At 37.3% G+C, this 18,067-nt stretch overlaps 1 protein-coding gene across 1 annotated transcript in view; it reads right to left on the bottom strand.

Annotated features, from left to right (window-relative positions):
* DDAH1 (dimethylarginine dimethylaminohydrolase 1) overlaps positions 1-18,067 on the bottom strand; it is a 135,482-nt gene that overhangs the window by 32,624 nt on the left and 84,791 nt on the right. Inside the window, 1 exon segment of the mRNA XM_030323650.1 lies at positions 5,656-5,763. Coding sequence (XP_030179510.1) covers positions 5,656-5,763 — 108 coding nt within the window.

The raw sequence follows: 18,067 nt of genomic DNA on the forward strand, positions 1-18,067 counted from the left end.
TGTGGATGTACTTAATGTCTCTGAGCTGTCCACTTAAAAATAGCTAAATGCAAATTTTATATTATGTATATTTTACCACAACAAAAGAATAAAATTTTTTACTTAGGAAATAATAGAATAAACATATTAATGGTGTAATAAAAAATTAAGTAATAGCAATGGCATGTGAGAATGCTTCTTCCCCTCCCCCCACCCCAATTAATAATTCTAGGAATTTGTGATGAAGTCGGATTCCCTGTCTTATAATGATGATGTAAAGGCTGAAGAAACTATCTGGGTAAAGCAAGTTTAGGGCTGACTGGTCTTCAGGTCTGACTTCTAAGAGATGTCCTTAAAACTTTTATCTTTCGTTTCAAATCAAAATGCCTCTCTACAAAGTACTACAGTTTAGGAGAATGGAACATTCTACTATTTGGCTTTTCTGAAATTCCATAAATATTCTTCTCAGAAGGCAAAACCCTAAATAACAATGGTCTCCAACTTAGAGACAAGCAAACAATTATAGTAGATTGCATTAGGCAATATATAATGTGGGGGTTTTTAATCTCCCTGAATACTTGAAAAAGAATATACATAATATGTGAAAAAATATTCAAATTGAAATCAGTATATAGTTTGATCCAGAACATTAGGGTAAAGTATAGAAGAGAAACCATGTAAAAAGAATTGCTTGATAGACCTTTATAATGTTACAACTTTAATCCTCATGATGTCCTTATAAACTAGGTAAATGACATAGGTCAAATGAGGTTATGACAAGTTAATGGCTTATTCTGTTGGAAGATGGGAAGATTCCTTGGTGGTATACTGACATGTATTTTTTGGTTTGTTTGTTCGTTTTTGTAATGGTATGTTTTATGTTGTCCCTTGAGAAACTCACTACATACAAATCAAAACTTAACTAAGGGAAAGGGTCTTTTATTTGACAAAAGTATTACTCACTTTACTAAAAAGTCAGCTAAATTTAAAAAAGCAAATTTCTTTAATTCTTTAAGACAAAAATAGATTTATAAATTAGATTTATACACAATTTTAGGAAAAACATCTAACGGATTTAAGCAAATTTAAACAAATTTATAAGGGGCTTGCATACTATTTCTATTTTAAAAGACTAAGGTAGCAAAGTATAAAGAAAAGCAAACTTGTCTCTTTGAAAAGTAAGTTGGACTTCTGTTTCTAGCAGTATGGTAGACTATATTCCCCCTAAATGGCCTTCTGATGTAAGTAATAACTTCTAGAAACCGCAAGATTAAAAAAAAATTGTTATTGTTGTTACGTTTCTATGTCATCTTTTTTTCTGTATCAACTCACCCTCTCACCTTATTCTTTTACAGAAGAAGCCAGGTCATTTGTCCTATTGATGATTCCTACAGCCTGGATTCGGCTGGTTGCTTCCTGTGTTATCATCTAACATGAAACTGTTCCTTTATCCTTTGTATTTTCAGTAAACTGATAGTTTCATGTAGATGCTTAATTAGATCCTTGTTCAAAAGATTTTTTTTGGATAGGACTACTTCTGAGGGTGGGCTGCACTATTGCAGCACATCATGAGGCACAAGACTGACTGCCACGTTTTCAGTGATACTAGAATAATCTGTGTGTTCCAGTGGTATTTGGAAAGGCCAACAAAAAATTCTCTGCTTAATAAATGTCAGCCTGATTCCTACATTATAAAGTTCTCCGTCAAGCTTTCATATAAAGGTTTTAACATCGTGTGACCATCATTACACAGATCCATTAGTTTATTAGGAATCTACATTTACGGGCTAGAATTCTAAAAAGAAAAACTTTCTTAGCCAAGTATTTGGTTTACTTGAAATAGAATGCATAAAGGAAACACAGCTAAATGCCTGAATCTTTCCTTCCCTTATGAACTATCAGGGTAATGAGTTGGGTGTCCCTGAAACTTGCAATAATGATCGATATGTTTTTTAAAGAACACAAATGAGTCAAGAATAAATAGTATGGAAATCAGAAAACATTTAAAACTTAATGATAGCAAATATATATAAAAACAGGAAGAATTCCGCTAAAGCAGTACTTGAAAGTTACTTGAAAGTTACAACAGCTTTAACTACTTGCATTAAAGATGAGAAAAGTTTCAAAACTAAAGAGACAAAGTTCTAGCTTGAAATATAAGAAAGAAAGAACAGAATAAAAACAAAGAAATTTGAAGGAAGGAATTAAAGATAGAAACAGGAAGAGAAAAAGAAATATACAAGAAAGAGGATTCAACAAAACCCCAAATTGGTTCTTTGAAAAGATTAATGAAACAAACAGATCTCAGACACAAAAGAAAAAAGAGAAGGCACAAATAAACATTATGAATGAAAAGGGGACATAGCTATTAGTGCTATGAAGCTTAAACATAGTAAGAAGATGTAAGTTTATACCCAACATTTTGAGAAGTTAGATAAAAACAAAGTATTAGAAAACAGAACTCTCGAAAACTGACTCAGAAAACCCTCAACAGTCATGCAATCATTTGAGGAACTAAATCAGTTTAAAATCTCCCGACAGAGAAACTAAGGCCTGTTTCTAGGTAAGTTCTACCAAAGTTCAAGGAATGAACAATTCAAATAGTTCTGAATCTAGGGAATGGAAACATAGGAAATATTCCCAATACATGTTGTGAGGTTAAGATAACTCTTTTACCAAAGCCAGACAAAGATAGCAAGCAAGAAAAATTACAGGTCACAGAAACAAAGTCTTGAAAAAAAAAATTAACAAACTAAATCCAACATTGTAGTAAAACTGGAAAACACTCAAACATACACCAGCAGTAAAATGAATAAATTCATCGTGGTGTAGTTTTTCCATGGCATACCATATAGCAGTGAAGACACTAGCTACACACACAAAGTTGAATCAAAAACACACAAATCACAGAATAGTTCCTATAGTAGGACTCTAATCACACAAACCTGTAAGACAAGCAAAACAAAGAGGAAAAAAAAAGAGGAGGAGTGGGGTTCCTATGGTCCTGGCAATTTCTTAAGCCAGGTGGCAGGCACCGGGTGTTCATTTTATCATTAGTCTTTAAGTTGTACATAAACATTTATAACTCTTCTTTAGTTGCTCCATATTCCATAAAAATAGAAAAATAAAAGTAGAGGTAAGTTCATGATTATTTAAGAGAAATAGGATTGAAATAATTTCTTCCAGTAGCTGCTCGCCTGACTGACAAGATTCTCAGCAGAACTGGAGTGGGAAAGCTGCTTTCCTTCTGTCCATTTCTTGATCAGTTGTGGTTTTTTTTGTTTTTTTTTTTAGTTCCTTGTTTTTTTTCTTTAATTTTTATTTGAAAGAGAGAGAGAGAGAGAGAGAGAGCGTGCGCAGGGAAGAGGGGCAGAGAGACAGAGAGAGAGAGAGAGAGAGAGAGAGAGAAAGTGAGAGAGAGGGAGAGAGAGGGGGCGGGGGGAATGCCAAGCAGGCTCCACACCAGCATGGAGACTGACACAGGGCTCCATCCTGGAACCCTGGGATCATGACCTGAGCTGAAATCAAGTGTCACCCAGGCACCCTTCAATCAATTGTTAATGAAACTCTGAGTTACAGAAGGAAGAGGACCCAGAAATGTGGAAAGTGCTACCTGACTCTGATGAATCCAAAATTGAAGGGCACCTGGGTGGCTCAGTCAGCTAAGTGTCCGACTCTTGGTTTCAGCTCAAGTCATGATCTCATGGTTTGTGAGGTCGGGCTCTGTGCTGGCAGCACAGGGCCTGCTTGGGATTCTCTCACTCTCTGTCCCTCTCTCTGCCCTTCTCTTGCTCATGCTCTCTCTCAAAATAAATAAAGAAACTTAAAAAAATGTTTAAAATGCCAAATTTCATGTTATATATATTTTACCACAATTTAAAAAAGGAAAAAACTAATTGAGAGGTAGGAAATAGAAGGCAGGACCAGACATCAGGTGTAAATGAGGTGCCAAGCAGATAAAGATCTAATATCCCAACAGGATCTCAGTTTTGAATAAAATAACTTCAAGATATTAACTTAAGGATTGAATGTTACCAAAAAGTGCTTACAGATAGTGATAGAGGCAAGCCTCGATGCTTAGGTGCTTAATTAGAAGTTGGGGCAAAAACGTTAAGGTTGAAGTGCTGTGGAAAGACCTCTGACCAGAGGAAGAGGTTCTTGGCATAAACTGTGCCATTACACTGAGAAAATTTCAGGGAATCTGTTCAGTTCAGCTGGTGAGATAACTAGGTGGCTGTGAGCACAGCTTGTTTTAAAGCATACTTCAAATATTATCAGTACCTGCTTACACATTATTTATTATATGGCTGTGTTCTGGTAAAGAAGAGTTTTATTGTAAGAAGTGTGATTTACACATCTAGCTGCTCACAAAGCCTATTTTCTAAGAGAAACAGGCTGTTGTTCTGTGCTGCCAAAAAGAATGAAAGTGCCGTCAATGGGAGGCACAAAGAATATTCTCAGGGGAACTTACTAGGCAGATTCGAAAGAATGCCTGAGTCTGCTCAGACATGGCCAGAGCTGAGAATGTGGCGTAGGCCTCCTTGACCCCCTTTTCTGTATTCTTATGGCTCAATGGGTGTACATACAATGCCCCAGAGGCAGTGGTAGCACAGGTTGTGCAGTGCACAACTCCAGGGGGTACTATGCATAAGCTTGTGATAAGAAAGGTGCCCCCTGGAGCTCAGCAACACAGTGGCTCCACCTAAAGGTATGTGACACTGAGCAAAGAACTCCTCAAATGTCACAGGATAAATACCTCTTCTCCAAGAAAATTCATTGTATCAAAATATAATACAAAATATTATCTTTTCATTAAAATGAAGATGGCTATATTTTGCCTATATACAAGGGGTTCAATATAAAATTCATATCAGCTAAAACCTTAGACTTCTGAGAAACTTCATGCTTTCAGTGGGGCACCTGGGCTACATTCCCAAGGAACCAGTCCTTGCTGGTAGGGATCCATCCGTGAAACAGGTATTTATTCTCTGACATTCAAGTGAAAGTAAACTCTCACTATAAGTTACAATTGTCAGTTTAAGTAGAATCAATCTGGGGATCCAAATTTTAGCACATGACTTTTGCAAAACAATAATACGATCATAAAAGAGTTAGAAAGATTAAATGCTACAATTACTGTTTTTTTTAGCAGCCATATTATACCCACTATAAAAACTGATTCTAGTTAGATCAATAATAGTATTAGCTGTTTATACTTGGCTGAGTTCTGCTATTATTCATCTGGCACTGAAGCCAAATCAATTTACACTGAAAATTACTTAAATTCATCTTGCTGTCCAGGAAGAAAATTATGTGTAAATGACACATCTTGAATTAAGAATCTTTTAAATACAAACCAGATATTATATCACAATGCAAAACAATGCACCCTGTAGAATGTAGTAGATGCAACCTATGAAGTGATAGGTACACCCTGATAACATTTTTGTAAAAAATATGCAAATACTACATGCATATAAAGGTCCTAAAAGGACATACACCCAAATGTTGGATGAAAGGTCATTTTTGGTTTTTTTTTTCTCTTTTGTGCTTTCCTGTATTTTCCAGCTTCTCTGCATTTGGCATTTTACTTTGGTAATTAAAAAAACCCTATAGTTAAACAAGTGAATACAAGCCAGGTATCAGAAATAGTTTTGGATAGGAGAAAGTAAGGACTAGGATACCTGTGAATAAGACATCTCCACCATCTAAGGTTGCGTTTTCATCTTTCATCTCTACTAGATTGAGCTGAAGTTTTTCTAACGCTTCTTTCATCATGTCAACCTGTTGAAAATAAAGTGATTCAGATTAATATTCTACCATTTTCTGACAAGAAAACAAATCACCTAAACTTATGAATGCTGAATCATGCTCCCGTGTGCACGCACTCACACACATAAACCCTTGTGAATATATGAATATAGGTAGTATAGTTTGGACCAGCCATGACCAAAGAGAAGAAATTATCTATTGTAAGAGAAATTATTGTAAGAGGAGAAATTATCTATTAGAAATTGTCCAATTTGTCTCTGTCTAGTCTATGCTCACGTCAGTATTATAGCCCCTTTTTCTTTTGGAGGCTGACTAGTTAGGACATATGAGTCAAAAAAGGTAGAAGGCAACACCCAATCCTCAAATTCTTGCCAGAAAGTACAAGATTTAATTTTCAATCTTAAGTCAGTCAGTTAGTCAGTTAGTAAGTCAGTCAGAATTGCATACACACAGAGTAATATATGGAAGAAATATTAATGACAATAACCAGTAACTTGAAATCTCAGCCCACAGGATAGTCATTATTTTCTATTCAAATATTTTCTAAAATGTCAGAACATCTAAGACTACTCTGTAAATCTGAACTGTTAGTTAAATTTAACCTATGTTCCTAGAGGTGATTAACACATACAATAATTGCAATCAAACCAAAGAATAGTTGAAAATGAATTTTAGGGGCTTTCTATGATTCCAGGGTATAGTTTAAAGCAGAGATATTCTGAGCTGAGTTAGGGAATACTTCTAAGTGAGGTTATTTTAATGCAAGAAAAAAAATTAAGGCATAACAAATGCCCTTTGAAGTTCACAGTTTAATTCAAGTCTTTCCAGCTGCTCAACAATTTTTAGAAAATGTTTACTTCTTTGAGAGAGAGAGAGAGAGAGAGTGAAAGAGAGAAAGAGAATGAGTGGGAGAGGGGCAGAGAGATCAGAATAGAGAATGCCAAGCAGGCTCTCTGCTGTCAGCACAGAGCCGGACATAGGGCTTGATCCCATTAACCATGAGATCATGACCTGATCTGAAATCAAGAGTCAGACTCTTAACCAACTGAGCCAGCCAGCCACCCCTAAACAAAACAATTCAAGTATTTCTGAAGGTCTGTATAACCTTTGACATGGTAAAGACATATGTCGAGACAACATGAATGGGGCTAATGGAAAAACAAGAGATCCCATGACACTGAGAGAAGCAGGTAGTCCTGCCAAAATTCAGCATGCCCAGGACACAGAGTGAATTGTCAATGAAGAATTTAGGAGACACAACTACAGCAGTGTAACTTCTAAAGTAATAAAAATATGGGGATATTCTGACAACAAGCCTGACATTCATGCAGTCAAGAAAAAAAGAGGATACAAATTAAAATAAATATATCATCTCATCCCTGTGCTGGAACTCATGTAAAAATTCCACAAACCAGAGTGACTCAGAACAATAAAAAATTATTTCCATGGACAAACGGTCTTAATGTTGTAATAAACACATCTAGTGTTCTCTTTTAACAGGAGAATAGGTTTTTCTATGTAACAGGAAGGAGAATCATTGCTGTAGCATAAAAAAAGAAGCCGAATAACAATTACCAGGGCTTGCTGGGCTACAGTGAACCCAAGAAAACACACAACTGTTTCCTTTTGGCATCTGCCTCTGGGTCTATGGAAAATTCTCTGAGCTTGAAGAGAGGTCAAGAGAATGAAGCAGCTATTGTTACATTTTGTCTCTCTTATGATGCTACTGCTTCTACTATAACTTAACATTTCAAAGATTACTAGGAATACAGCAATTACATGTATTTTTCTGAAAAATGTATATGTAATATCAACTCAGGAACTTTATTCAATTCTTAAGAGTTTGAAGAGAACAGAAGTAGGGAGGCTAATATATATCAGTTTCAGAAACACTGTATTTCTTTAAAAGTCCTGTGTCTTTCAAATTAAAGTTTTAGAGGATAAAATGCTTGTGGTTTCTTAAAAGTTAAAACAGCTGCACCAACATGAGAAAACTGGCTTTGCGCAAGGCCAGTACTTTATTTTTTTCTCCTTAAATATTCAGTCACATCTATATAAACAAAGTCGTCACGATACAAACATTGATGATACCATATTACTTTCAGAGTTAAGGGTATGGACAAGTTTAAAAATTTATTAAATATTAAGTAAATGGTTCTGAGAATCATAGAGCCATATGGCATCAAATCGGCAATGCTAACTCCAGCGAAGTTTCTGGAGAAGAAACGAGAGGCTGAACCCAGAGGCTGTCGACTGAGAACTGCAAACTCTTGGCATCATGGTTCCGCAAAGCAAACTTGGAGGCAAACAAGGCCCAGTATTGCCGTGACACAGGGGCCCACAGCAAACCAGTTATTCAGGCAGTTAGCACACTAAATATAGCTATAGAAGTGGGAAGTTTTGCAGGAAAAGATCCAAACCATGAGCCTTCAAAGAAACTGCCCATTCTGTGGTTACATAGCCATGGTTAATGTTGACTTAATTAACTTTCAGGAGGAAAAAAAAAACCCAACTAAACAGCACACCCACCTTTTACTGAGATGCTAACCTTGCAGGGTGGAACTTAGTGTTACTCAGGGTGGAGAGAAACTGTCAGACAAACAGTATTAATTCTAAAGGTTGAGCTGAATAGGTCATTTTCACCCATGAAGTTGGAAATAAAAGGGTAAATCAGAGAAACAACTTTAATTTAAAATCTAACTATGTTATTTTCATACTCCAAAGATTTACACGAACTTTCTTCCTCCCCTTTACACTCTGCGTGTACTTGGTTTCATTCTTTTACTTTGTACTCCCATTTCTTCTTGCCCCCTTTTGGCTCCTCCTACCCTTTGCTTCGCTATAGATTCCTTCTCTGACCACAGAGAGGTTCAGATCACCTCTACGGCTTCCAAGCATCCAACCCACATGTCTTCCTCAAAGCTGGTACTAGTTTTGAGGTCATTATCTTCTCCTTCTTTTCTTAGTGCCCTCTCTGCCTCCCTTTCCTTCTCTCTCTCTTTTTTTGGAGTACTCATGTCATCATGGGGTGACACAAGTCACAGGCACTTCATAGTGTAGTGTTAAGATCAAGGGCCTGCAATTCAAATCCCAGCTCAGCTACTTATTAGCCAGTGATAGCTTGTTTAATTTTTGAGCCTCAGTTTTCTCATCTTTAAAATGGGTGGTTGGTCATAATAGTACCAATCCCCTAGGCTCCTCCTGATGATTAAATACATGTAACGCGCTGGGCACACTATAATTGCTCAATGACTATTAGATGCGAATTTTATTATTTTGGTGAATATCAGCTTATGTGGACCGAGTGACACATACTTGTACTATGAAACTGACGCACAAAAGGAAGCTGTTGCTTTTTCTTACATTTGGACAGATTTCTTATGTTTCACCCCATGACAGATTCCACCTGCTTTCCAGTGAATTAAAATGACACGTGTTTTCTGCAAAGCCAACGTAAAGTTAGAGCACATACACTGAAGACACATTTAAATTTGAATCGTTCCAGTTTAATTTCTTTCCAGCTCCTGGAAGCTGTCAGGCTATGTGGTAGCTTTCTTGTCTAATCTCTGCTTTAAAACCGCCCCGCTGTATGTACTAGATAAGGCGGTAAGTGGACCTGTCTGCTAAGCTGCCCCACAGGACTCAAAGGGGCATCAGCCAAGATGATACAGAACGATGACAGTTCCTGAAGACATGACCACTCTAAAGGACTCAATCGAAAGAACTCCCACTCCTTCTCAATGCCTGGTCCCTTTTCTTACCCTTTGTGTTCTACTCTCTTACCTTCTTTCATGGCCCTCATTTCTGTTCCCTCATGTGTCCTTCATGTTTACATCATCTTCCTGTCTTCTCATCTTACTCCTTTTGGGTTCTCATGGTGAATGGAAAGAACTGGGGATTTGAATTCAGGCTCTACCACTTATTAGGTATGCAACTTGGGACGAATTATACTTCCTGAGCCTCAGTTTTTCTAATCTGTAAATTGGATAGTGCTTCCACTCTAACAGGAATTATGTAACAAATAAGCTAATATATACTGCCTGGCACACTGTGGTCAAAACCAGTAGCTGCTGATGTTATTGTTTTGCCCTAAATTAACTCAGTGCTTGGTTTGGATTCTGGCTACCTTTCAAAAAGAAATAAAAGATACAAATATACCATTTGATCCCAACTCTTCTTGCAAAATTTCCCCCAAATACAAAATACTAAAATAATTATAAAACCTTACACATTTTATTGGGAATTTATACTCCCAATAGCTTGTAAGAGCACTGTCATTAGTTCAGTATTCTTTACGTAGATGCCAATATTTTCACGTTGGCCCTGTCCAAAGTTGCTTTTGTTGCCTATTTTCAACAATGACCATTCTGATGTTTCATATCTTCCATTTGGATGTGGTGAATGTGCTCACAAGGCCTGATGAACAGTTTTGTGCTGCAGTCCCATTAAGAGTCTGCACCGACCTGTCTGCCAAGCTGCTTTCCTTTAGCTGCTCTGCTCAGTGGGGTGCCAGATGTTACAACCACGAATGAGGACACTGGCATTGGCTTGTCTGTGGCCAACATAACCCTGTTCCCCCCAGATCTGCCATGTGCTAGGAGCTGTGCTATCACCACTAGGTTTTCAGTGCCCATTTCAATGTTCCAAGTACTCATCGTATTATAAGAGCTTAAAATTACACTGTCATCCTATTCACACTCTTATCTAGCTCTAAGAGCTGAATAGCAGCAACATAGCTTTGTTGGTAGTCATAGATAATGCTGAGGAAGCCACTCAAGAAGCTGATGTGATGCCTCTATCATGTCAAGGCACAGCTGGCTTGAAACTTGTTGATACATCAAAGTTACACTGTGTTGTCCCTGGTCACACTCAAAAGGTCACATTCCATTTGTTTATGCCACTTTAATGTTCTTTGTCAATCAGCACATCTTTGATCCTGTGGCCACTTGGACTAGTGTACATTTGGCTGATTTTATAACAATACCTCAAGTCTCTATCATACTTTTATATATCTTTTCTCAGTTAGTCAACATTTCAGTTCAGCAAACTTTTAGTAGATGCCAACTTTTTTTTTTTTTTTAACCCGGCTACAAATATTTAAACACCAAACCATAGTCCCTGTTCCTGGGAAGTTAACAAGCCAGCAGAGCAGATATACCTTATGAATATATAGTGATAATAAAATGAAATATTTGTTGTGATGCTCACAATAACTTGAAAAGGAAGTAAGGGCAGGCATCAGTATACCCATTTTACATATGAGTAAACTAAGGCTAAAGGAAGTTGACTGACTTGCTGAGTCAAGCTTTCTGAGCCCACGCTCCTGTTTTGTGTTCCTATTCACTGCACTGTGTGATTATGATTTTCCCGAAGCCTCCACACAAAGCACAGCCCACATCAGAAATGAAGCTCATGCCTTCTGTTTTCCAACTTTGTACACTCAAGTCCACTTGGTATTACAAGATCCTATTTAAGAGGATCCAGATTACATGGTCTCTTCATTTCAGAGATGGGTGATATTTCTGTATACTAGGGTCTTAGAATGCTAAGGTGCAGTACAATTAAAACACTAAGTAAGGGGCGCCTGGGTGGCGCAGTCGGTTAAGCGTCCGACTTCAGCCAGGTCACGATCTTGCGGTCCGTGAGTTCGAGCCCCGCGTCAGGCTCTGGGCTGATGGCTCAGAGCCTGGAGCCTGTTTCTGATTCTGTGTCTCCCTCTCTCTCTGCCCCTCCCCCGTTCATGCTCTGTCTCTCTCTGTCCCAAAAATAAATAAACGTTGAAAAAAAAAATTAAAAAACAAAAACAAAAACAAAAAAACAAAAAAAACACTAAGTAATATGAACAGAATGTATAAACCACATCAGGAATGTTCACCAATGACAGCCTGCATATTAATTACCACCCTTCAACTTTGGGATGCCTGAGGTTTGTTCAGTGGTTTATTCCTTAACTTTCCCACGTGTGCTAATTAAATTACTAAAACTAACCAGAACTACCAAAAAAAAAAAAAAAAAAAAAAGATCAGAGAGAGGCATAGCATACTAAATGACTGAGTCTGAAAATTCCTAAATAAAAACATATTGGAATCCTCTGCTATAATTTAGGACAAAACTCTTAGGAGGAATTTACTTAGCAATGATAAAAGCAAACATTTGTATAGTCTTCCTGTATCAGACACTATCTTAAGAATTCATCTTTAATAATCTAACCCTCATAACCCAATAAAAGTCGTACAAGAATTATCTGTTTTAGAGACAAGGACACAGAAGCACGGTAGGTGACTTGACCAAGGTCTTACAGCAGCAGAGCCGAGATATGAACTTAGAGAACTTTACTCTGCAGTTTGTGTTCTTCTCTCCTATACAACTTGTCACTAACAAGATAATTTATATATCTACTACGCAGTCAGACAAAAATAAATATTAGAAGAGATTGTAAGCATTTATAATACTCTTAAAAACAGATTATGTTCAGGGTGTCTGGGTGGCTCAGTCCGTTAAGCGTCCAACTCTTGGTTTCAGCTCAGGTCATGATCTCACGGTTCACAGGTTTGAGCCCCGCATTGTGGAGCCTGTTTGGGATTCTCTGTCTCTCTGTCTCTCTTTCTCTGCCTCTCTCCTGCTCTCTTTCTCTCTCAAAATAAATAACTAAACATTTAAAAAAAAAACCAGATTATGTTCACTTTATTTGTATGAACAAAAATGTGAACTCATACATGCTGGAGGAATGGGGGTAGGAGGGACAGGCTACAAATTGCAGCAATGTGAACTTAGGTTTGGTTTAAAGATCCTATCCTAAATTTTGTTTTCCTAAGCATATATATAAACTAATGAATTTTGAGAACCACTACTTCATCTTTCCAATTCCTAGATCAGATTGTGAGAAGGAGTTATTTGTAGAGAAATCTTCAGACAGTCAACAAAAGCATTTTAATTACAATGAGATTACAAAACCACAGAGACATGAAGATACACTCCAAACCAAGTCACCACACACATTTCAAACCAATTCAATCAACTGGGAAAGATTCTGAGAATTTACCACATTGGGAACTATGGAGGAAGAATTCTACAATACCCAAGACTGCCACTGCCTGATGTATATACCATGTGCAAATCTCTCCCTTTGGGTGTTAAAAGAACCTATAAATGTGAGGAGATATCACTCCTATGATTAGGCACATTTTTATAGCACAGGTAAAGTTATTTTGCAGATGCAACTGAGTCTCTAATCCATTGATTTGAGTTCATTAAAAGGGAGATTATCTTGGGTGAGCCTGACCTAATATGATGAGCCCTTAAACGGGGGTTTAGAGGTCAGAGATGGAAGAAGTCAGAGAGATGTCCTACTAGTCTGGAAAAAAAAGCAAACAGCCATGTTGGGAACTGCCTTTAGAGATATGCCCGCAGAGCTGCCTCTAGGAGTTAAGAGAAACCCATAGTCAACAGCCAGCAAAAAAACAGGGACCTTGATCCTACAACCACAGGAAATGAATTCTGACTACAACCTGAATGAGCTTGGAAGAAGACCTAAGCTCCAGGTGAGAACAGAGCCCAGCCAACAACCACAACCAGGTATGCCACACCCAGACTTCCAATCTGCAAAATCTGAGAGATAATAAGTGGGTATTCTTTTATTTTTATTTATTTTTTTAAATGTTTGTTTATTTCGAGAGAGTGAGAGTGGGGAGGGGCAGAGACAGAGAGAGGGAGACAGAGAATCTCAAGCAGGCCCCATGCCATCAGCACAGAGCCTGATGTGGGGCTCGAACTCACAAACCATGAGATTATGACCTGAGCCGAAATCTAGAGTCAGATGATTAACCAACTGAGCCACCCAGGCACCCCAGTGGGTGTTCTTTTAAGTGTTATATTTATGGTAAGCTGTCACACAGCAATGGAAAACTAATACAGAAAGTTCCTAATTTAAACATTTTACTTTAAAAATTTATCTATAAAGGCCTTTGGTCAGAAGCAAAATGTTGAACTTATCTCTAAGTTGTTTATTCAGAATAAGATGCAAAAGTTCTTAAGATGTTCCTAAGAAATTCCCGAGAAAAAGAAAATGTTTTAACGGAGTTTAAAGTTTTAGATCCACCAACTTCCTTAATCCAATATTTACTAAAATGTTGTACAGTTAGATTTTAAAATATAGAAAGCAAGTTGCAATACTGTTTTTTTAAAGTTACAAATCTAATACATGCTCATAGAAATGAAAATGACAGAAGTATATACCTAAGTAGTAATGCAGAACACAAATGTGCCTTGAGCCATCCCAATCTTATTCTCAGTTGCATTCATTCAGTAAATATTGAGTATCTGCTCTGAGCTAGATACCACAATAGACAGTAATGAGTGGTCATCAAAAAATAGACATGACTCCTGCTATATAGTGCCCTTAGGGTAACAGATATTAAAGATTCACCCAAATCAACATATAGTTTACACATTATGATAAGGGTTATGGAGGAAAACAATAGTGTGCTTTGAGAAATAAGAAGGGTACATGATTCAGGGGTCAAGAAAGGTCACTTTGAGGAAGTAACGTTTAAACTAAGAAATAAAAATGTTTATAATGGTTATCTTTCCTGCTGGTGGGTCATCTGGAATTCTTCCTTAGAAACCAAACAGGTTTCTGGATAATTCTCAGATCACAAACAGCTCACTTTAACTTATGAAAAATTAATTAAGGCCTTACTATACTAAGAATATGGTCAACAGAACTGGAAATTATTTACTGCATTAAAATCTTCAGAAGTTATCAGGAAGAGTCAAGTAAATGTCATTAATCCTTTGATTATTCTGGGAACTCATGATATTCGTGGTCAACATGTGTGAAAGTTTTATAACTACCTAGTTCATTTTCCTTTTTTTGAGCTTTGAAATTATAACTGTTACACGAATAAGATCTCTTGAAACATTTCCCAAAGACAATTAATATCCATTGCATTTTTACCATTGATTTCTTGGAATTCTAAACTTATTGGTTTACCTTGTGATATGGACTTCTAAACTTATTGGCTTATCTCTAGTGACAAGATCTAGAAATTAACCACAATATTTAGCATCTTGGTTCCCATACTTGTAAGATGAGGGGGTACAGGTCAGCTTAAAAATGAAGTCATTTCCAGCTCTACATTTCGAAGAGTTGGAGTCTCAAAACAGTTTCTGGCATTCATAAATGTGACTTTAACTGTAATTTTATTTCCCTCCAAGACAGTTTACTGAAAACATTCCAGATGGTTATTCATGAATAATGTATTCTAGATTTTAACCAAATTCAATCAGAAGCAAGAAGCTGAGTATATGGATGGGGAGGAGGGCGGTGGGAAGACATGGGAAACCCAAAAGTAGATGAAAAAATCTGAGAAGGATGCAAACCCTCAGAGGCCAACAGAAGGATTCTGCTGCAGTGGGAAAAGCTGTATCTAAAAAACAAGGTGTGTGAGTGTCAACACTAACTTATGATACTTCATGTTTTTTTGTTTTTTTTGTTTCTTAGTAACCCAAGGTGCTGCTAATTATCTGCCAACAACGATAATAATTACACTATGTAGAGCGCCAATAATGCCTTTCTTATGAGAAAACACATATCAGGGCCTGCTTAGCTGCTAACCTCTGCATACTTTCTTATACTAACCATTTGGAGGATAGGAAACTTCAACTTTGGGTTCATCCCTACCAGGATCAACTGTCATCTAAAAAAGGAGGATCTAACAAGCTCCAGGCCAATCCTCTGAGGCTCAGCATTAAGTCATTCTTTATACCTTGTTCCACATTAGACTATAAACCCAGGTGTGACTTTGGTTCTTTTCCCTGGAGTCCTGTGGCAGTAACTTATCCCAATCTCTTCCTATGAGTAGGGACCTTGTCTGTGCTCTCTCTAAAGATCTGAGCCTTAAACTACAACCCTGCACTGTAGATGGCCTTTCCAGGTGTACCTACTACACATAGATGGTACTGGTCACCTCTCTCTATCTCCTCAACATAGAATCAGTAACCCCAAGGGCTGAGGAATCTACCTCTTAATCACTCATAACTCTGGCCCTTTTTTACAATATTAATGCCACAGACTTATCATCATTAATAATATATAAAATTTATTAAGCTCTTTCTAAGTGCTAAGCATTGTGCTAACTGATTTTACATGGATTATCTCATATTAATAATAACATATCCCTCCTAGTCTGAATCAGTCAAGGCAGTTTCATCCCTCTTGCCAGGGACTGGTACACATGACCTAATTTGGGCCACTGAGACGAAGTCTGTTGACAGTTTCCTGGAGGTACAGAAAGAAACATAATCTCACTTCTTCCTTTGGATATTGTCTGTCTGGATATGGTACGTGGAACTGGTGCTAGTCTGAGAGCCCAACCGTCATCAAGGATGACAGGACAGAAAGATGGAAAGAACCTGGGTCCTTGATGACATTATTGAGCTGATGAATCAACCAACTCCGGAGCACAGAAATTCTTGGCATATGAGATTCTTCATTTCCTTAATCAATTTTGAATTGAGTTTCTGTTAGTTGCAGCTAAAAACAATTCATTTACTTATATAACAAACCTGACAAGCAATATCCAAAGAGTTCATAACAATAGACCACATTACTAAAATTCATTAAGTTCTGATGTAGCAACAACTGTTAAATGGAGGGTTTTTCTTTCTCTAGAAATACACCTGACTTGCCATTCAATAAATTACACAATACGTAAGGTGTTATCTTAACTGATAATAACTGCTATTGTGGCTGACAAGAATTTTGACTAAATGCCATTAGTGACACTAAGACCATCCTGTTTATAGAAGAGAGAAGATTGTAAATAATAACTTTTAAAGCCAAAAAGAAGTATTATACTGCCTCAATTCTTTAGATTAAGCATAATTGTTATAGCTCCATATGTCAGAGTGGGAAATTGATGTTCTGACACTCTCATCTCTGAACCAGTGCTCAGATCTGGAGGACATGTGAATACAAAGGTTTGGCAGAAATGCAGAAGGAAAACTGATAGGGCCAGAGTACACAGGAAAGATTAAAAACAGCTCTGAAGGGGCACCTAGGTGGCTCAGTTAGTTAAGCATCCGACTTGTGATCTCAGGATCGTGAGTTCAAGCCCTATGCTGGGCTCCACACTGGGCATGAAGCCTACTTAAAACAAAACAAAACAAAACAAAACAAAACAAAACAAAACAAAAAACAAAACAATGGGGCTCCTGGGTAGCTCAGTCGCTTGAGCGTCTGACTTCAATCCAGGTCATGGTCTCGTGGCTCACAAGTTTGAACCCCGCATTGGGCTCTGTGCTGACAGCTCAGAGCCTGGAGCCTGCTTCAGATTCTGTGTCTCCCTCTCTCTCTGCCCCTCCACATGCTCTCTCTTTCTCAAAAATAAAAATAAAAACATTTATAAAAGAAGGAGGGGGGTACAAAATCTTAAAACAAAACATCTCTGAAGAAAACTGGGAATGAGTGCTCTCATTATCTGGAAAGTTATAGATATTCAAAGGCCCCTCCCAGAAACTGGAAACCTGCACATACAAGAATGAAACTGGATTACTTTTAACACCATACACAAAAATAAAATCAAATGAATTAAAGGCCTAAACATGAGACCTGAAACCATATAAATCCTAGAAGAGAACACAGACAGTAATAACTTTGACATAAGCCATAGCAATGTTTTTCTAGATAGGTCTTCTAAGTCAAAGGAAACAAAAGCAAAAACACACTATTGGGACTACACCAAAATAAAAAGCTTTTTCACATCAAAGGAAACCACAAACAAAACAAAAAGACAACCTACTGAATGGGAGAAGATATTTTCAAATGATATATCTATTAAGGGGTCAATATCCAAAATATATGCAGAGTTTATACAACTCAACATCAAGGAACCAAATAATTCTACTAAAAAATGGGTACCATTGCAGCCACTCTGGAAAACAATATGGAGGTTCTTCAGAAAGTTAAAAATAGAACTACCCTATGATCCAGCAATGGCGCTACTAGGTGTTTACCCAAAGAATACAAAAATACTAACTCAAAGGGATACAGGGCTACCCACAGCAATAGCCAAACTATGGAGAGAGCTCAAGTATCCACCAATTGATGAATGGATAAAGAAGATGTGGTATATATACAATGGAATATTAGCCATAAAAAATGAAATCTTGCCATTTGCAGCAATGTGGATGAAGCTAGAGAATATTATGCTAAACAAAGTCAGTCAGAGAAAGACAAAAATCATATGATTTCAATCGTACGTGGAATTTAAGAAACAAAACAAATGAACAAAGGGAAAAAGAGAGCGAGAGAGAG

Source organism: Lynx canadensis, chromosome C1 (assembly GCF_007474595.2).
Source record: "Lynx canadensis isolate LIC74 chromosome C1, mLynCan4.pri.v2, whole genome shotgun sequence".
NCBI classification, from domain to species: domain Eukaryota; kingdom Metazoa; phylum Chordata; class Mammalia; order Carnivora; family Felidae; genus Lynx; species Lynx canadensis.